We start from the raw sequence: 20,424 nt of genomic DNA, 5'->3' as shown, positions 1-20,424 counted from the left end.
ACATTAAAGCTCGGTAGGACAAAAAGACAAGTAGGTTATCTGATCAAAGCACAAAGACCTCGCCAAAATCTAATCTTCTGTGCAAGCTCGGCGGAAGAATTGCAAGGTAGCTTACATGTATCAAATTGACGTATTAATTTGCAAGATTTCACCAGATCCCAGCTGAAACTTGACACAGCTGAAACTTGACAGACAGCAAAGCAAATCGACCTGCCGACCTGACTTCATTGGACTGATGACAGTGCAGACATCTACTTATTGCCCCTCTCATAACACCGTAAATTCCTTGAGAGCAGTATCTACACGATAATGATAGTATATGGTTGTGTTTGAATCTGCTGAATACTTCATGATTGTGATCGACGCATTACGTAATCAGAATTAAGTTTAGCTTGCCCAGACGAGGCTAGCGCGCATGTGACCGCCGCTTCCCCAGACACTGAAGTGTTGGTCCTGGAGAAAGCTTGCCTGAGCGCGCAAAGCAGTCTATCTCGTGTCTTCTTTTGTTTTTTCGGGACGATGGGCGATCTGCAGAGGAGCTGAAAGACGAAATCGACTGCCGTTAAGGTCTCGCCCTGGGGTGCCCTTCCCACCGCCCTGGAATCTCCGCATCATGCCCACAGGGCCGCCAGCGACCTTACTACATAACATTAGGCCGCCGACGTCCATATTCCGACCCTCGGCTTCAGGCCAAAGATGACTCGCCGCATTGTGCGTACACGTCCTGAATCCGCTCTCTGTGTAGTGAGAAGAGACTAATCGATGTGCCATAGGTCCGAACCGGCATCCAGCTCGGTATCCTTGCCTTCCTTGCTTTCCTCCTGGTCCTGTTCCTTGACAATAGATTCCGCGTGCTACCAGCTGCGGTCCATAGCCACCTTCCTACCCATTATCCCGGCTTTGTCGTCACGGATGTGACCATTGCCACATGTTCGGCACTAAACATCTTCTCCAGCTGCACCCTTGATCCGGCGGTGTGGCACAAGGTCGACAAAGACCTCTACCTGGGTTCAAGCTGGACGTCGGGTGCCTACCTGCACTTCCAAAGAAAGAGAGAGGAGGAACTTCTCGAAAATGACAAGGTCGTCGTTGATCTCCGGGTTAGCCGTCTCAATCCAGCCGGGGCAGCTGCGAAAGATGGAACCAAGCAGGCCGAAGAATGGGAATCCAGACCCGGCGGGATCTGGCTGAAGCGGAGCGCTGAGCGCCACGCCAGCGATTCAGAGCAGGTCCTCACTTCGGTGGACGTTCTTTTTGGCGCTGATGCTGTCGACCCGCGTCCGCAGTGGGAGTTGAAGAGTACTCCGCTCCTCCTGGATAGCAGGTCCGAGGCCCAGGAGGCGCGGCTGACGATCCGTCGAGGGGTCCCACCCAAGATCAAAAAGCCCGTCCCGAGGATTAATGAAAACGGGCGGTTTAAGATTATGCAGGCCGCCGATTTGCACCTCAGCACCGGCCTTGGGAAGTGCCGGGACCCGGTTCCCGAGGAACTCGTCCCGGGCCAGGGATGCGACGCGGATCCCCGTACCTTGGACTTTGTAGAGAGACTCTTGGACGAGGAGAAGCCGGATCTCGTTGTTCTCACGGGAGATCAGGTAAACGGCGAAACTGCCAGAGATGCGCAGAGCGCACTCTTCAAATTCGTGAAGCCCCTCGTGGATCGCAAGATCCCGTACGCGGCCATTTTCGGGAACCATGACGACGAGGGCAATCTCAGTCGGGAGGAGCTCATGGCCATCATGGAGGAGCTCCCGTATTCCTTGTCGTCAGCCGGTCCAGAAGAAGTAGATGGCGTCGGCAATTACATTGTCGAAGTCCTGGGCCAGTCCTCTTCTACACATTCCGCGCTGACGCTTTATCTACTGGATACGCATTCGTACTCACCGGACGAGCGCCAATTCCGGGGCTACGACTGGCTGAAACCCAGCCAGATCAGGTGGTTCAAGAACAAGGCGCAGAGCCTGCGGAAGAAACACGAACAGTACACGCATATGCACATGAACATGGCGTTCATCCACATTCCACTTCCAGAGTACCGCAACTCGGACAATTACTGGAGAGGAAACTGGTCGGAAGCGCCGACGGCTCCGGGATTCAACTCGGGATTTAAAGATGCCCTCGTAGAGGAGAACGTCCTCTTTGTTAGTTGTGGACAGTAAGTTGAGAACAAACGCAAGTGAGTCAAACATGTTGCTGACATGTTTTCTTCAGCGACCACGTGAATGATTACTGCATGCTCGAGAAAGATGACAAAGGGAAACCAAACCTGTGGATGTGCTACGGTGGCGCCGCCGGGTTTGGCGGTTACGGGGGATATGGGGGTTACGTGCGGCGGATGCGCTTCTTTGAGCTCGACATGGGTCCTGGCCGGGTGGTGACGTACAAACGGCTGGAGTGGGGAGATACGGAATCCCGCGTCGACGAGATGATGATCGTGGATGGAGCGGCGGTGAAGGGGGTTGGAGAGAGCCAGGGCGGAAGTCATTAATTAAGATCTCTAATCATTCATCGACTTGGAATTTTAGCGTCTTGGTGTGCGTGACGGGCGTTGTTACGTACGTACGTATGTATATACGTACGGATGATGGATGGATGTAGGGACGGGTCGGTGTATCTTTACATCCTGCAGTTCTATTGTGTTGTTCTTTTTTGTTCTTTTTTTTTCCTTCTAGGAAACAGGACCATGGACACGGTTTTTTCTCCTCATTTGTTATGATTAAAATGTTGACTTGTTGTTTCTTTCTTTCTTTCTTGTCTTCTCTATATGTCTATCTTTCGTATCTTAATGAAAGGAATAATCAATCAAATCATCTATTCTATTATCAATCAAAATTTTGATAGAGTTTGCCGAACAAAAAAAAAACACACCGTCACCACCATTTCTCACACAACACTCTCTTCTCCCCGACGATTCCGCGCAGGAACTCTACAAATCCATCCGTCATCGGCGGCGGACCGCATACATAGCAGACCGTGTTTTCCGGCGGTATGACCTCGTCGCTACCGCTGGTGTTGGTCGTAGCGGCGGTCTGGAGATCGTCGTGGGTGATGCGTCTCGGGTACACGCGGATGTTCCCGTCCTTGTCCTCGTCTCCTTCCCTGTCTCCGTCCCTGAGCATCTTTACGGCCGAGGCCGCGGATGCGTTGGAAGGGAGATTGGTGAGGAACAGGTCGAGGGAGATGTGCAGGTTGGAGGGCTGCGAGGATGCGCGTTGGACGATCTGGCGCAGTCGCGGCAGGAAGAGGATCTGGCGGAGGGTGGAATGGTTGAGGTCGGTCCTGCCTTGCTGATGGCCGGAAGATGATGTTGTCTTCTCTGATGGAAGGCGAGTCGAGTATAGGAAGTGGATTGACAGGGGGTCGTTCCGGTTCTTGTCCGGCAGGGGTAGGGAAGTGGGCGCGTCAGAGGACTCTCTTTCACTGAGGTGGGAGAGCATGGCGATGAGAGGGCTTTTCCCGAGAAAATTGGATTCGTTAGCAGACTGACTTCCTTCTATACACATATGCATTCATCTTGCCCTATCGGCAGACTCACTTAATGCCCACTCCGCCCGCCACAAAGACAACATTGCGGATCTGATCAATCGCGATATCGGTCGGGGGCCAGATGAAGCTGCCTCCGACGCGGACATTCAACTCCTTCCCCATGATTTCCTCTTCCGGCCTCCAGAGCCATGCAGCTGGAGGGCTCGACGGGGCCTTCTGCACCGCCAGCTCCACATACGGCAATCTCCCACTGGGGGCGTCGGTGGGCGCAATGCCCTCTGCGTCTGTAGACCGCGGGTCTGAACCCGTCTGGAGCACTGGCTCCGGGGACGGAAGAAACTGGGCGTCTGCGGGTGTGGAAGTGATGGTGAATCCGCCGGCCTGGGGGATCGAGGGAATGTGCACGTCTAGCCATTGGCCGGGGAGGAAGGCGAAGGGTTCTTGGTGCTGTTGACTCGACTGTGAACAGAAGTCAGTTTGAAATTCGTAATTCATGCGATTGAACTTGATATGGGAGATATGGTTAAAAATTAAAGAGAATAGGAGCAGCATCCAAGAATATACTGATATTACGTTAAACCCGGCAATCGGATATCACAAACAGGTCGTCAAAGATCTCAAGATAACATCATCAAACCGTTGAAAGAAGAAACGCAAAGGAAAGAGGATATGAAAACCCAAATCGAATGCAGGGAATGTCATACTTCATCCCTCGACGTTGATGAGGAAGGCAGCGTCAGCCGGAGCAGACGGACGGTCGGATTGATCTGCTCAATATGCGTCAGGCGCACCGTGTGGAGCTTGTTCTGGCGCGGCTCAGCAGCGGTGCGCAGCTCATGCGGAATGCAATCTTTTCTGGGGCTCATGTCGCGTGGTTGTCCTTGGGTCGACAATCCCAGGCGGCGGTGATGCTGTTGGGATAGAAGTCCTCCCCGCAGCAAGATAGTAGTAGAACAGATGCGCAGTCTGTGAGATGGATTCCACACCAGGATTCGGGTCCTGTTATATCCCATGCAGGTTGGAAATATTGTACACGATAACCGGCACTGTCCTTTGTTCGTTCACGACCATGCTGGGAATGCGTTATTGTACAGTATAGCGGAGAGTTTGATGACGGATGTGGTGACGGCCATGACGTCGGAGTTGATCTCCGTCGCCCTCAAACACCTCCATCGAGTCCGCAGTTCAGACTCGACATGGATAGATTTTATCAGTACAGCAGATGGCTTATTCTCTATTCTGATTTCTCAATAACAATAATGAAATAATTTAATCGCTGCTTCTTCCCTCATGGTCCAATGACCTGAGATCCGATGATTTGTAGATGCGATGTTTCTCATTGGTCGGGCTGTCGATTTGTACTCCGCAGAAAACAACTGAGAAATACATCACTCTCTCACTAATCCACCCTGGCAGATACACACTGAGCTATGGACATACTCCGTAGTGCACGAGAATCTGGAACACCCCACTGCGGCACAGCAGATCGATTGCAACTCATCTCTCGTGCGAGCTAGTTATGCAGTTCGGGTGTGACGGGCTGCAGCGAAAGGCGCTTCTGCCGGCGCTCATTGGCGATCTCCGCGCCGCCATCACATCTCCGCAGCGAGCAACGACGCGATTCTGCGCGCTCACTGGCGCTCGGCCGTTGACAAGCAGCCCATCACCTGCATCCCATGGCACTCGGCGCTTATGGCCTTCGCTGCATTCGACGACGACCCCTCTCCAATCCCGGGCGTGCTGGGCGGCAGAATGGCCGTGTCGTGCCCTTTTCTTTGCAGTCCAGCCCGCCTGGGCTTCATAATGATCTGCTCTCTCCGAAGCTTGATTCGAGACACTCGACTTTTGCTGAGAATATCGATATGAATTCCTAGCCAGCCGGACTGGCATGAAGCGCAGTTAGAGGACTGCGCTCGACATCTCGCCATCTGTCATTATCTCTAGAGATAAAACACTGAGTCCGGTAGTGTTTGAATTTTGGAAGCTCCAGCTAAACGCAGCGCTTCACCGTCCTCAGACTCCTCACAGCCACCATGGTGTTCATACCAAGGAAATACCGTACATACAAGGCGGTGTTGTACTTGATGGCCGCCGAATTCCCTTTCGTCCTGGTGATTCTCATCCTCACTGGCATTGCCTCCCATAACACCTACACGACCAAGCTCTGGCAAGATGGAGCCAACAACGGCTTCAACAGTGCCCCAAACCAGATCGTCTACGCCCTGACCAACGGCCGATCATACAAAGTTCCCATGGTGTGGAGTGCATTGTATGTCTGGAGCTTGAGCTGTATGTAGAAAGGAAGCAGGTCGCTGACTTAAGTTCCAGTCTAACGAACTACAACCTCGTTATCGGTGTCCTGAGCACATTCTTGCTCTTGACTAAGGCCCCAATGCATGTTCTGAGGGTCTTCCACCCACCATTATCCGCCATCGTCCATGGCAGCTTGACTGCTCTTTACATCGTGTCCGCTCGATTCCAGGCCGGGAGCGACATGACCGACCCTCGTCACCCGCAACCGGGGCCGCCGTGGTACATTACCAAGAACTGCAATGTTGCATATTACAAGAGTAATATTGGGTATTGCCAACAAGCCAAGTCTCTGTTTGCGGTGACGGTCATTGCCTGGTGCGACACATCTTTCTCCTATTCCTGAAATTCTATTCAACTGACCTTTTTTTTTACCAGTGTTATCTACTTTACTCAATTCGTCCTCGCCGTCATCTCCTGTTTCGCCACCAAAGAAGAACGGGAAGCGCGACGCCAGCGCAAGGAGGAGAAGCGCGCCGAGAAGGAAGCCGAGGAGCAAGCCCTGCGCGAGTACGACGAGATCCTGAAGTCCCCGGCGGCATATGGGCTCCCCATGACGCCAGCCGCCGCGTACACGGGATATTATGCGCCTCCCTTCTCTCCCATCTCACCCATGGCTCCCCGTACCCCAGCTTTCAACCGGGTGTCAGATGGGTCGTCGTCGGATCTCCCTCTTCGCAATCACTTCAGCACACCGAATCCGCAGCGGCCGGTCGTATCGACGCCGGACCAGACGCAGACCAAGACTCAGACGCAACCCATGCCCCAGCCACAGCCATACTTTCCGCCTCCACCAACAAAGCCTACCAATTAGGTAGGTAGGAAGGAAGGCAGGTCGGGTAGCTAAGCAAAAGAAGACACAGACATGCGAGCACGTTTCATTTTCTACGAGAAATCAAAGCAAGTTTAACGATACCTCGATTTTTATTTTTTTTTCCTTCGAATTTCCTCTTAATTGGACTGGGATTGGGAGTTACATATGGGATACGTGAACTATCTATCTATCCATCCATTTATTCTTTTTTTTTTTAATTTAATTCAGGAGATCATATCATATTATATCAATATCATACATATATTATTACATATTAAAGCTAGGAGTCCAGGGACTACAATATGTATGGGCAATGGACTATGGAATCATACGTTGTACTACTCTTCTACTCCCCTACACTGTAGTACTTTTTATGAGAACAAACGCACGAGTCAGGGGCTTTTTTGGGTATCGAGGAATAGTTGTTAATTGAATAATCCATTCTTTCACCTTTTTTTTTAGGTCATTCATTGATCGGCATGTGGAATTCATTGATGGCTATTACCTATTTTATTCGGTAGATAGGTAGGCTGATGGCTATCACGATATTGCTGTATTACATTACGGATGTATGTAAGGAGGCCTCTAAGATAACGAGATATTATGCTATATTCCAACTCCTTAGCTATGCATACATACACGAGTGGGATCATGAATCACAGTGCATTTGTAACCAGCACGTAAAAGGACAGGCAAACAAAGAGGTATCAAGGTATCAAGGTATCACTATCGCTGGAAGACGCATAAGTCATGAAAAGTCGAGGGGGATAATAAGGAGCATCGATCGAGTGTACACTGTACACTGAGAAAATGCAACAGTAGAAAACGTACAAAGGAGGGGGAATGGATAACTTGGTTTACGGCTACGGTTATGGCTCCACCGTCTGCAGTGGCACGTATCCTTCCTCCTCTCTGGCTTGTCTGGATTGCCTGCCAAACACGGCGCGCGTGATCCTGGTGCGGTAGTCATGGAGGCTTCCCAACAGCACACTGCGCGTCCGGGAGTGGCCTGAAAACCGACTCTTCTTCCACCGTGTCTTCCCAGTTTCCGGTGGATTCGTCAGACCCAACGAGGCCTCCTTCTCCAACCGTTCCACAGTCATCCAGCGTGGGCGACGCCAGAACTTGAGAAGCAGACTGCTGCACACCACAGACACGCTGGACGCAGCCATGGCCGCACCGGCCGCCATCGGGTGGAGAGTAATTCCGCCGAAGGGGAGGAAGAGTCCCATGGCGAAGGGCAAGCCGATAACATTGTATACACAAGCCCACATCAGGTTCAGCTTGATACGGTTGAAGATCGTGCGAGCAAGCGACAGACTGGCGGGCACGGCCAGGAGGTCGTCGGACCGCATCAGCACGACATCAGCTGCCTCCATCGCAACGTCGGTGCCAGAAGCAAGTGCAATGCCGACAAACGCAGTCGCCAACGCGGGAGAGTCATTGATGCCATCTCCCACCATGGCGACGCGGTCCCCAGATGCCTGATAAGAAGCTACAATCGACTTCTTTTCAGCGGGAGAGACACCAGCACGGACAGACGTCGCAGGGATTCCAACTGCTTTAGCAACGGCTAGGGCAGCGGGGTACGTGTCACCTGTAACGAGAGAGGTCGACATGCCCATGCGATGTAAAGCCGCAATAGTAGCTACTGCACTTGGCTTCAAGGCATCTCGAAGAGAAATGGTACCAGTGTATTGTCCGTCAATGGCGACGTGGATCTGCGTCAACCCAGTCTTTTCATTGGGCCTCAAAGAAACAGAAACCGCAGAGGCAGCCTCATCTGGAGCCTGTAAACTGGGGTCGGCCCATTCAGGCACCTTGACTTGGTTGTCACGAAGGAAGACAGCGTTTCCCAGGAGGACCCGGTAACGCATGCGCTCGACGCCCGACGCTGGCTCGACAGTCGCGAATACGCCTTTACCCACCGAAACCTCGAAGTCACCCACGCTGCCATCTAGGGTATCTCCGCTGGCGAGCGAATTCTCCTCCTTGGCTGCCGTCACGATCGCTTTGGCTACGGGGTGTTCGCTGCTCATCTCCGCAAGGCCAACAATCAGCCACCACAGCTTACGGCGCCATTCGTTCGATGACCATGTTGGTTCTAGTCTCGCCTCAGCCACGCTCATCTTGCCTTCGGTCAATGTCCCCGTTTTGTCGAAAACGACGTGGTTGACCTTGGTTGCCGCCTCGAGTGCAGCACCTCCTTTCACGAGAATTCCGTGCTCCGCACCCACACCAGTGCCGACCATGACTGCTGTAGGTGTACTGAGGCCAAGAGCACACGGGCACGCAAAGACGATGACCGAGATGCATAGTTTCAGGCATACCATCACTTTGCCTCCATTGCCTTCGGTGACAAAGATTTTGGGAGGGTGAGGAAGGACGTGGCTAAGAATCATCCAGCCGACGAATGTGAGCAATCCCAGGGCTATAATTACGGGCACGAAGTAGCCAGCCACCACGTCGGCCATGCGTTGAATCGGAGCTCGGCTTGTCTGTGCATCCTGCACCAACTTGACGATCTGACTCAACTGTGTGTCACTGCCAGCACGTGTCACCTTAAAGTCGATCGATCCTGCACCATTGACGGTTCCCGCGATGACCGTACTGCCTTTCTTTTTATAGATTGGACGTGCCTCTCCTGTAATCATACTCTCGTCGACGTAGCTTTCTCCGCGAATGACAATGCCATCGGCAGACACCTTGTCACCAGGTCGTAGAACGACAATATCGCCGACTTGAATAAGCTCGGTGGGGATGGTCTTTTGGCCAACAGTCTGTGTCTGAGACGGCGCCGATGTATTGCCCTTTTCTTCGGAAGCGCTCCACTCTTCAGCAGCCTTCTCTGCGGCTATGGGATCTTCATAGATTGTAGCCATTGACGGAGTCAAGGACATCAGACGGGACAGGGCTTTGGATGTTTGGCCCTTGGCCCGGTTTTCCAGCCATCGCCCAAGAGTAATGAAGGTGATGAGCATGGTGCTAGTGTCAAATACAGTGCTTGGACGCGTATGAGGCGGACTGCATATGGCCACAATCATGGTGAACACGCTGAAAAAGAACGCCGCCGAGGTCCCCAACATCACGAGAACATCCATAGTAGGGGCGCGATGCTTCAACGCTTTGTAGCTGGTCACGTAAAAACGCTTTCCAATGCCGAATTGTACGGGAATCGTAAGTAACAGGCAGACAAGGTCACCGAGATAGAGGCCTGGAATGATCCGGAATTTGCCAAAATCCAGGAAGTGAAGGTACATGGGGAAGATCATGCTAATGAGGAAAACAGGGATGGCGAATGACAGGGAAAACCAGAAGGCCCGCCTCCACTCCTGAATCTCCTTAGTCTTTGAGAGAGACTCGAGCTGGGCGTTGTTGTCTTCCGAGTCTGAGACCAAAGCGTTATATCCTGCTTCCTCGATAGCTTCCACAAGTGACCGAATCCCCACAACGGTAGGATTGTAGACGACGTTGGCGCGGGACGTAGAAAAGTTTACCGAGACAGATGCGACACCATTCTTCTGCCGTAGAAGATCCTCCAGGGAGGTTGCTGAAGCTGCGTCACGGAGACCGTATATGGAAAGACGAACGGATTTGGAGGACTGTGAGGCAGCCACCTGTGGTGTCGAATTGATCACACGAGCATCAAACCCAACATCCTCAATGATTGAAGTAATCTTCTCCGGCGGTAGGACCTGGGGATCATGAACAACAACTGCTCGCTCCGCCAGCAGGCTGATGTCAAATTGAACCACTCCTTCAACGTCCTTGAAGGCGTTTGTGACGCTTGACGTGCATGCTCCGCATGTCATCCCTTCCACGGAGACCGTCGTTGACATCAATTGGGCCTTATTTCCTGCCGTGTCCGAAGCCACGGCCGATGACTCAGGAGTCTTCGTGTCCAGCACGGTAGCACCAAAGCCTCGGTCCTCAATGGCCTCTGCAATCTGGGCTGGAGTGACCAGGGACGCATTATGTTCTACGACTGCGCGTTCTGAGAGAAGAGATACGCTGACGGACTTGACGCCAGGCAGATCTTTCAGGCCTCCTTCCACGGCGGACGTACAAGCGCCACAAGTCATCCCTTCCACCGCCAAGGTCGTCGTCGAAATCTGCGAGCGAGTACCCTCCAGACCTGCCTCCTCGCTCGAGGCACTCGGCATGTCTGTCGACAGAACTTGCGCATCGAACCCTCGATCTTCGATAATTTCAGCGACCTTCTCAGGCGGCAATGCAACCGGGTCGTGATGCACTACCGCTCGACCCATCACCAAGCTCACAGATACCGATCCTGCCCCTTCGACGCCATTGAAAGCGCCTTCGACGGCGGAGGTGCATGCGCCGCAGGTCATGCCATCCACTTTGAGGGTTGTGGTCGCCATATGTGCGGCTCTTTTCCACCTTCCAGACTCGAGTTCTTCATCAAAGGACGACGACGCCATCGCGTCTGCTGTTTGTTTGTTTTTTTATATCCAAATGGATATATGAGAGGGCAGGTAGCCGTTTTCAGCGCATTTGCGTTGTCCACAGGAGCTTCGAAGGGATGGTCTCTTCCACGTAAGAGGCCGCGTTTTTTCGGTTCGGTGATTACGGATGCGCCGGAAGTCGCAAGGGTTACACAGGCGGCGGGGAATGCGGTCTGTCAACTATCCAGCGAAGCCCAAGAACAAGAGAGAACCAGCACTTTGTCAAGACAAACGAAGGAAATGGTCGTACAAACGCCCAGGATCTCTGGCAGAACGAGGTCGCGGCTGAGGTTGGTTGCCTGAACAGAAACGCGCGCCGGAGACGTTTCCCGTGATTATCAATCCGGCCCCCAAGTCGCCCCCAGGAATGTCAGGCGTCCATAGCTCTCGCAGAGAGCTATCGAACAAGACGCAGCGGGAAGATAACTCTTCGTGAAAGAACACAAGAGAGCTACCAGCCTCGATTTTAACCGCTGAAGCTCTTAGGCGGACAACTCTCGGTTTTGCGTCCCTACTTCCCTGAGGCAGCGATGAAACTCAACCTGCGGCATGGCTCGAAACGCCGACGCCGTATCGAAAACAGGTTGGATATTTCAAGGTAGCATCACTGCCTTAGTAGGTAGTATTAAATGAGGTCTCAGCACTATCGCCTTTTTGGCATACTCCGTATGCTATCTATTATCAACACGAGTGGGGATCCCTTCGTTGGTTATAGCTAAGTACTCCGTACTTCGTACGGAGTACTATTTGCTGCTACGCAGGCGTTCTCTTTTCCTCGCTGTTATTGTTACTAAAATCCGCGCAGAATGAATAGTGTTGTCGTATTCATTCCACCGCGTATCCGGGCCTGCTGGAGTCAAGGCTGCTAGAATTCCAATACCAAACATGAGCCTGTTACGATGTCTGCTGTACTCCACCACTTTCGAAACGCTCCAGTGTAGAGAAGTGAGAAAAGACGGACCCTGGCGGACCAAACATCAACTGTACAATGATAATGTAGGATGGAAGCTCACAAGGTAGCAAGCCCTTGCTGAAGCTGAATGTATAGTTCGTAACACTACTGTGTAGATTGAACGCCTCGTCCTTTACCGCCGATAGACATTTATCAGCGGGGATGCTGTTTGTACGGGATGCAAACAAGCCTCAACCATCCATCAGTCAACCACCACCACCATTATCACCCCATGTCCTCCTCCACTTCCCACCGTCTCGATACCAAACTACGGCTGTTCTGACGTTTGAAATCACCCAAGGACTTAGCTTATAACGTCAATCTATCCCAATCTGAATTTACTTGGTACTAGAACCTTCCCGACAACCATTACTAAACTAGAGCTCATGTGTACATAAACTGACTGTTTACAGGCTTGCATTATCCAGACATTTGCTCATGACGAGACGCCATACAATATAAGATAAGAGAAACATGGACCAGGCGCAAACGCGGGCCCTTGAGGCTCTTCAACCGTTCATACACCTTGCGACCTCGTCCACCGCATCGTCCCCTCGCTTCGTCGCAAACATAATCACCAATGCCACGTCCAGCCCACATACGTACGTCTTTGCGGAGCTTTTGGAGACTCCAGCCGTCCAAGCTCTGCGGTCGCCAGAGACCCCTGAAGAATTTCGAGGGTACCTGAGACTACTTGAGATTTTCGCTTGGGGCACATGGCAGGAATACCAAGGTGAGTTTGGACTGCGTATAGATAGCCGGCTATACGGTGAACACGATTAACTAATAAAATCTATTAATTTAATTGTATTCTGCAGAAACCCCCAATCTACCGGCTCTGAATAAAGAACAGACTCTCAAACTCCGCCTACTCTCTCTTCTCACCCTCGCCAGCACTCTCCGACCGCTTACTTACGAGTCGCTGATGAAGGCGCTGTCGATCTCGACCCCTGCTGAACTCGAGTCGCTAGTGACCACCGCGATCTATTCTTCGCTCATCACCGCTCGTCTCTCGCCTGCTACCAACCCACCAACCGTCCATGTGACATCGGTGGCCCCGCTACGGGACGTTCGGCCGCAGATGGTATCCACGATGATCTCCATCCTGTCCGAATGGGAGGGACGCTGTGGAGACGTTATCGGAGGGATCGAAGCCGAGATCGCAAAGATCAAGGCCCAGGCGGCCAAGAATCGCGAACGAGAGCGAGAGAGAGCCTCGAGGCTGGAGCAGAGCATCGCAGGCTGGGAGGGCGATGGCGGCGATAGCTTCGACGGAGCGGGCGCAGAATCTGCCGCAGCTGCAGCTGCAGGTCGAAGTGCCAGGTCTAATAATAATCAACAATCAAGTGGCAGCGGCGGCGCCAGAGGGGGAACGAAGTTCGGGCCGAGCGGCAGCAAGCGGGAATTCAGTGGTGACGACGACGCAGACGATGATGACGGTTACTGGGACAATAACAGCGACGGCGGGGTGGACGCGCGGATGGATATTGACGAGGGCGCAGGAGCAGGATCTCATTCGACCCGAGCGGGGGGGAGTTCTGCACGACAGGCCAAGCGGGTCCTGAATATGGGAAAGAAAAGCTGATTAAATTAAATGGGAAGAAGTGTGATGATGATCATGACGACGACGGAGATCTAGCAAGCCTTGATCTTGATAGTAGTCTCGCTGGGCAGCAGCAGTCAACACTGAAGAAAAAAAATACCCCAAGTCATGATAATGATTCTAGCTACAATTTGAAGAGCCTTAGAACAAAAGCTTGCATTATTACTTGCATTGGTTTGCTCAGGCTGGATGAACCTGAACTAGCTCAGCTCGTCCGGCTAGTTACAGCCGGCATCGCTCCAAAATTATCTACCTACAAGCACCTAAACTATGGCGAGATGGTGTGAACAGAACACTGAACAGCAGCAATATCAGATGGGTATGAGTTGGCAGAAACAGGGAGACAAGGTAAAGGAAAATAATGAGAACTTGAGGAGGATGATAATGATGCAGTGGTTGTTGTTGTTGTCCAAAGACACCGGATATTTGTTCAACGCCAGGAACGACAAGGACGGCAGTGACAAGATAGATGACGAAGAGACACGAGGGGAAATATCAACGATGCTAGCGACTTTCCGGGAAGTATTTGTCACAGAAAAGAAAAGGTGTATCTGACAACAAACCAAGCGCCTGGCTTGAGATAATATTCCAACTCAAAACAAGGCAACCCAATTCTCCACACTTCGCTATGAACCAATCAACAAATGACCCACGAACGCCAAACGCAGATAACAAAAAAAAATGCGTAGGAAATGAGTAGGAAACTCGAGTTGGTCGGATGAAGGCGTCTGTTCAGAGCATCGTTCCAGGTACGAAGATGAACAGAACGCTAAGGGCGACAGCAAGAAAAACTGCTAGCAGCAGTGTCGCTGTGGCGCGCTTATTGAGCAGTGTGCGGACATAGGGCTCGCGAATACTTGCCCAGTTCATGAATGTGTATTCACTGAAACCGAGGAGTGCCATGATCGGATCGATCTTGTATTGGTAGGAGGCTATGAAATACGACGCAATTGCAAAAGGCAAGATAACCTAGACTCAACAGTCAGAAACATTTCAAACATTCCCTTTTCGTCTTTTGTTTCTTTGTCTTCAAATTTTCAAAGGTCGCGCTTACCCAGCATCGAATATGCCTTGGTTTGTCCGTCAAAACCACGAAGAAGGCGCCCCAGAATGCTCCTCCAAAGCTGGCCAGAGCGAATGCCAAACGTGCCAAAATACTTAGAGGAACAAGGTTCCCCAGAGCCTTTGCCTGCAAGAATCCAGGGAAAGCATCCCGTTCCATGGCCTGAAAGACATAATCCTTGGCGGTATCGAATACTTCTGGATCATCTCTGCCTTCCCGTTCAACCATATCGATGATTGAATTCACCATTTCCTCAGGAAGAATAATCTCACGCTCGGAGCCCGGTAGAATATAGGTGTACAAGATCTTCTCGGCGCTGCGGCGGATATCGGACCTGGCCACGGTGTGACCCGGAGAATTTGAGGAGTCGTTTCGGGTTTCAGGAGTGGAATTCATGAAGCTGGGACGTGGTGGGCGTTCGTTCGACGGAACTTTGGCAGCAGAGTCCAGGCTGCCCTGAGGAGAATGCTGAGATTGATTCTCGGACCGTAGAAAGGCAGATAGTCTCTGATCGGCCTCTTTCTCGCTCGAATCCTTGCCGCGAAAGCCAGAGGGACCCGCCTCGGTCAAAGGAATATCGCCCAGGTTCTCCAGAATAGCTGATGAGCGCTTGCTGCCTGCCTTCTCCAATTCGGGAGTGGCTACGAGAACCGATCGTCGCAGCTCACGGACATAATGCCGGCATAGAGACATGTGCTGGGAAACATCGAGCCTGGCAACTGACGTTAGAAACAGGCCAGACAAAATCGCATCATCAGATCCTACCAGAAGTCTAGATAATCAACAGCACGCTGCTGGTCACGCATGTAAATGTAGAAAGAAAAAAGATCGACTGGAGCGAGAGTGTAGCGGCTCAGAACCTCAAAGAGAGTCGGCAAGCGCTTGCGCTGCTCTATCTCTGGAACAGGTGACGTAGTAGCCATGGCGAAACAGTATTGAAATTCAACTGGTTATGCTTCCACCATGTATCCAATAATCAACAGTATCGTGCGGTCGCTGGGTATCAAGGTATAAAACCACTCGAACCCCTGGTCCCAAAGGCGACGATACAGCTTCCACAGCGTATTGTGGATTGAATGACAAGGGGTTTCGCGCGAAGAAGGTACAGACTCTTGGTCGATTTGTAATGAGCGACTCGGGAGGTAATAAAGGAGAGACTGAGGGTCGGTTGCGTTCAGGATGCGGCCGTCAACACGGTGAATGGAGAAGTGCCCGGGCAGGAACCCTCGAGGGTCTCCTGGGGTCAGAACGTCTTCAAAACAGCCACCACGCTGTGAGAGTGGACTGATCAGCAACTGCGACGAGCAAGCCGAAAAGTCTGTAGCTGGGGCAGGTCGAAATTGGGCACTGCAAGGTGCACAGATGCCCTCCCTGACCAGTGAAACAAGCCACACGGGACGGTGATCTGCCCGGGCGCGCCAAAACAATATTCCGAAATTACGTCGGACGCGGCATCCACACGTGGTCCGTGATATACAGCAGTAGTCTCGACGGCCCCAAAAATGTCTCAGATGATGTGACAGATCGGAAGTTGCAAGATGCAGAAAAAAAAAGAAGAGTCAAGTGCATAGAAATCCAAGTTGATGCTAAAAATCTCAATTGACTACAGCACATTGTGTAAAAGGTGACATTCCCAGCTATGTGAAGACACTACAAGCAAGGCCAGGCGACTTTCACAATCATGTTGCAACTTTTACTACTATAATTTCCTTAATTCACAGAAAAATTGTCCGGTTATATAAACTGTCAACAATGGTAATAATTCTTGGGCAACAGACCTCCCTCCTAACGCCATTAGGTATTCCAAACGCACAAATGTTATACTGTTATGAATCATCGAACAAACCCTACTACTTTCAATGGCCCTCCGCAAGATGCTACAAACAGTCAGTGCCCAGATATCAGATTCAAGATGGAAAGTGGACTACTTACCGCCCACTCCGGGATGTTTTTGATCTGCTGCCACATAAACTTCTCCAACTTGTTGGCGCTCTTTGCATATGGAGTGTTCTCGCTGTTGTATTTCCGGCAATTGTCGAAAATCAACATTGCATCCTTGATGAAGTCCTGCGGCGTCGGGTACATGTCCTTCTCGTGCTTTTCTTCCATGGTCGACAGATCCATGGGCTCCTTAATGACTTCGTAGTAGTCGGGAACCTCATCACGGTTGACCGGTTGGGTAAACGGCCAAGCCGCCGAGTGGTTCTGCATATCATTGAGAAGGTGCAGTAGCTGATTGTAATTCGGTCCATGGCGCGGTTGACGCGCCAACTCGTCCATATCTGGGGACCAACCGGACTCCTTGATAGCCGGAATGCTCAGAGGGTCGATCTTGCACACGCCGTTCTTCCACTCCTTTGGCGGTGGGTGGACGATGTGAGACTTGCTGAAGGCACGAATCTTGGCCTGGACTGCCTCTTTCTGTTTGCGGAGCATCCGGCCCGCCTCCAGATATCGGATCTTGGGGAGCATGGTACACTGCATGATAGTTCCTCCCTCGTAATCCTTGATGTATCCCATCCAGATCGACTTGTCCAGCGTGATCTCCTTCGTGAACCCTTGCTTCTTGAAATAACCAATGGCGTAATTATCGGCATAGGTCAAGAAATGCATCACGTCCGAGGTCGCTTTCACGTAGTCCTGGACAAACGTCAGATATAACGTCGCATGAGATGTCTGTGGTATCGGGATATACCTTAAGGTGAGACATGAGGTGTGCACCGTAACCCTTAACTTGTTGATCGGAGGAAATGGCGCAGAAGACGATTTCTGCGAACTTGCGGCCCTTGAATGGACGGTATGTAATACCACTAGCCTCACGTCAGCAATTGACAGGTCTATGTTGAATACTATCCTGGAAAACATACCCAACAACCTCTAGCGGATTCTTCTTGACAATAGCGATGGAAAGATGGGCCCTGTCGTACACGAGTCGTGCAATGTAATCCTTAGGCATTTTGGGCAGCTGCTTCTGGAAGATGCACTTCAGACCCGTAAGAATGATAAAGCTCTCCCGGGAACCGTCATTGTTGACAACACGGAACTCGATTTCTCCGCGGCGTTCCTCGAGAACGGCAGGCTGATTGTCGCATGTTAGCACCTGCAGAGTAGAAATGTGATGAACAAGGGATATCAACGCATTGAGCCATACCTTCTCAGGGAAGGGAACGATCTTGAGCGGCTGTTCTTCAGCCGGTTCATCCTGCAAACTGTCAGAACCCATCAATCACTCCAGAAGGGCGTTATCTTCCCAACCTTTGCCTCTCTCTCCGGGGACTCCGTACGCGCCTTCTTGCTCCGCTGCTTGGAATCTGGGGAATCGGCTTCCTCCGAAGCCTTGCGCTTCATGCCTGCATCTCAATCAGCATCATAGATTTCGGGGCGTGAACATTGCTTCAAGTTCTACCTTCACTGGCAGCTGCAGACGACATTTTGTGACGATTCTGCTTGATGGAACACCGATGGCTATGCTATGTCGTGATCACTTGCAGTGGCGGACGCTGATGACGCCTCCGCGCTGAAGAAGGGGCTAACCCCAGATGATTGGTGGAGAGCGGAGACTAGTGTCGGAACTTCATTTCTCCGATCGACGGGCGACGTACCCAAAGAGGACAGCTTGTTGGAGGTCTCGACGCTGCTGGTGGATGTTGATAGGAAATTGAGGTGCTGATGAAGAGCTACTCGTCCTTCAATTGCTAGTTTGAGGAGCTGAGCTGCGTGCCAGTGAGCTTCAAAAAGTTACTTTTGCTGTAATTTATTCAATTCTTTCGTCCGTCGCTCAGACTTTCCTCAATGTCTCTAAACGAGATCTGGGAAGCCTCTACAGCTCCTTATTACCCTCTCGTCTCAAAAGACAGCCAGTTCTTCGTTGGCTTCACTTTGCTCTTGACAGGTAGGAGGACAAGTTCCCTATCTGGGAGCAACCCGGCTGACATGTCATTTACAGCTTTAATCCTTACTGGCCTCTTCGGTTTAAGTCCGTTGAACCCTCACTACTAAGTGATCCGGCTTACTGACTCTGTTCAGACCGATCTTTCCTGAATATCCCTCTGTTGGGCTTTCCGGCTTCTCTGGCGTTTGGGTAGGCGCATACGCGACCTTATGTTCTCAATTGCTTTCAGATGCTGACCTGAGTCTCAATAGTTTCGGAGCGGTATTCATGATCTGCGCCGTTGGGGTCTATGTTTAACTGCAATCACACCCTCAAAGTCACCGTTACGCATGATAATGTATGATAAGCTGGAGCAATGAAGGGTTTTTACTGCTAGATCCTTGAATGTTTTCTTGACCGGACTCTTTCTCCGTCCGAAATCGCATACTAGGGTTCTATTCGATCCATTCATTCATTTTATGACGGGCTTGTGATCTTCTGAAACATGGAGCCCATTTTCACCGCTGTCTCTAGCAACGCCAACCATCTTTACACCCTGTTGCGGTGTATTGGCTTCGCCTCAAAGGCTTCTGTTCAGATCACGCCAGAGGGAATTCGCTTTTCCGTTGAAGAAAGCCGGGTGATGCAGGGATTGGCGTTTCTAGACAAGGCCCTCTTTACGACTTATAGCTTCAACCCACCTCCCGGCCCCAATAATAACAACAACGACAACGATGATGACTCGGACGCCGGCGTATTATATCCCCATTTCTTGATCTCCCTTTCCGCTCTCCTGGAGACACTCCAGATTTTCGGCATCAGCGATAACAACACGTCAGCGAGTAGTAACTCGTTCGCAGCAGCAACAAGTGCGCAACAACAGAACCCCACAGGTTCAGACGCTTTCACAACCCCGGCCTTACTTCTCAATCGGTCATGCACATTGCGCTACTCCCATGTCGGGAGTCCTCTCAGCATCATCCTTTCCGAAGCGGGCGTAACGACGACCTGCGAACTCACGACCTACGACCCAGACGATCCTTCCTTCGGTTCGGCGGCTGGCGAGCTGGACATCCCGCTGCAACGCGATGCGATAATAATGAAGATCATCATGCGATCAGCGTGGCTGCACAATGCCATAACCGAACTAGATGCGACGAACCCAAACATCCTCACGATCTCCGCATCAGCCAAGCGAGAACCGTTCTTTGCACTCTCTGGCTCTGGTGGCCCGTTCAGCGAGTCCACCGTCGAGTTCTCGATAGAAAAAGACGGCGAGGGCAGTGGAAGCTCGCTATCTCACACCCATTACAAAGTCCTAACTGGGGACGGTAGACCCCAGCCTTCGAAGAAGAAGTCCAAGCTCGCTCCTACAGTAACGGAGACCTTCCTCGTCAACCCACCGTCATCCATGGGCAGTCGCGTCAAACAAAACTACCGCTTCTCTCTAATCCGCAAAGCCGCCCGCGCAATGGCCGTCGCCAGCAAAGTCAGCATTCGCGGCGACATACAGGGCGTGCTGAGTCTGCAATTCATGATCGAGCTCGGGGGAAATAATGACAGCAACAATGGAGCTTCTTCGGGAGGTGTGCCGCTGCCGAGTGGCGGCTTCGGCAGCAACGTGAGCTTCGTCGACTTCCGGTTTGTGCCGTTGGTCGATGATGAGGAGGAGGAGGACAACGACGATAGGGAAGTGGGAGAAGAGTATGATGATGGTGATGACGGAGGAGAGGACGATCTGTAGGGATGAGGTACACTGTACCGTGTAGTTTGTTGTGAAACCCCGGCTGCCCTTACCTTGATACATCGTATAGTTTAGTCTCACGCATTAAGAAGCTCTGCTTCTTTGTTGGAAAAAG

At 51.7% G+C, this 20,424-nt stretch overlaps 8 protein-coding genes across 8 annotated transcripts; 4 read left to right on the top strand and 4 right to left on the bottom strand.

The window, feature by feature from the left end:
* Positions 1-2,488, top strand: T310_5244 (Phosphoesterase; the record flags this gene model as incomplete). Its single annotated transcript, XM_013471904.1, has 5 exons — positions 1-30; positions 179-277; positions 655-711; positions 774-2,155; positions 2,212-2,488. Coding segments are annotated over 5 exons (1,845 nt in total), but the record flags the coding sequence as incomplete, so codon positions are not given.
* A 382-nt stretch (positions 2,489-2,870) lies between these two features.
* Positions 2,871-4,352, bottom strand: T310_5243 (uncharacterized protein; the record flags this gene model as incomplete). Its single annotated transcript, XM_013471903.1, has 3 exons — positions 2,871-3,486; positions 3,536-3,990; positions 4,191-4,352. The coding sequence occupies 3 exons, from the start codon at positions 4,350-4,352 to the stop codon at positions 2,871-2,873; spliced, it is 1,233 nt and encodes a 410-aa protein (XP_013327357.1).
* Positions 4,353-5,519: 1,167 nt separating this feature from the next.
* Positions 5,520-6,610, top strand: T310_5242 (uncharacterized protein; the record flags this gene model as incomplete). Its single annotated transcript, XM_013471902.1, has 3 exons — positions 5,520-5,755; positions 5,815-6,114; positions 6,175-6,610. 3 exons carry the CDS (start codon positions 5,520-5,522, stop codon positions 6,608-6,610), a joined length of 972 nt encoding a protein of 323 aa, XP_013327356.1.
* An 869-nt stretch (positions 6,611-7,479) lies between these two features.
* On the bottom strand, positions 7,480-11,052 carry T310_5241 (Copper-exporting ATPase; the record flags this gene model as incomplete). Its single annotated transcript, XM_013471901.1, has 2 exons — positions 7,480-10,595; positions 10,677-11,052. The coding sequence occupies 2 exons, from the start codon at positions 11,050-11,052 to the stop codon at positions 7,480-7,482; spliced, it is 3,492 nt and encodes a 1,163-aa protein (XP_013327355.1).
* Positions 11,053-12,502: 1,450 nt separating this feature from the next.
* On the top strand, positions 12,503-13,613 carry T310_5240 (COP9 signalosome subunit 7 (CsnG); the record flags this gene model as incomplete). The annotated part of the gene is made up of 2 exons (XM_013471900.1): positions 12,503-12,761; positions 12,847-13,613. The coding sequence occupies 2 exons, from the start codon at positions 12,503-12,505 to the stop codon at positions 13,611-13,613; spliced, it is 1,026 nt and encodes a 341-aa protein (XP_013327354.1).
* A 750-nt stretch (positions 13,614-14,363) lies between these two features.
* T310_5239 (uncharacterized protein) lies at positions 14,364-15,617 on the bottom strand (the record flags this gene model as incomplete). The annotated part of the gene is made up of 3 exons (XM_013471899.1): positions 14,364-14,600; positions 14,686-15,406; positions 15,460-15,617. 3 exons carry the CDS (start codon positions 15,615-15,617, stop codon positions 14,364-14,366), a joined length of 1,116 nt encoding a protein of 371 aa, XP_013327353.1.
* A 933-nt stretch (positions 15,618-16,550) lies between these two features.
* T310_5238 (Histone acetyltransferase) lies at positions 16,551-18,125 on the bottom strand (the record flags this gene model as incomplete). Its single annotated transcript, XM_013471898.1, has 7 exons — positions 16,551-16,571; positions 16,627-17,334; positions 17,390-17,504; positions 17,562-17,794; positions 17,846-17,896; positions 17,950-18,044; positions 18,101-18,125. The coding sequence occupies 7 exons, from the start codon at positions 18,123-18,125 to the stop codon at positions 16,551-16,553; spliced, it is 1,248 nt and encodes a 415-aa protein (XP_013327352.1).
* A 945-nt stretch (positions 18,126-19,070) lies between these two features.
* On the top strand, positions 19,071-20,309 carry T310_5237 (DNA repair protein Rad1; the record flags this gene model as incomplete). Its single annotated transcript, XM_013471897.1, has 1 exon — positions 19,071-20,309. The coding sequence occupies one exon, from the start codon at positions 19,071-19,073 to the stop codon at positions 20,307-20,309; it is 1,239 nt and encodes a 412-aa protein (XP_013327351.1).
* Between the last annotated feature and the right edge of the window lie 115 nt (positions 20,310-20,424).

Source organism: Rasamsonia emersonii, assembly GCF_000968595.1.
Source record: "Rasamsonia emersonii CBS 393.64 chromosome Unknown ctg1118621760261, whole genome shotgun sequence".
Taxonomy (NCBI): domain Eukaryota; kingdom Fungi; phylum Ascomycota; class Eurotiomycetes; order Eurotiales; family Trichocomaceae; genus Rasamsonia; species Rasamsonia emersonii.
This window is presented reverse-complemented; position numbering and strand designations above follow the sequence as displayed.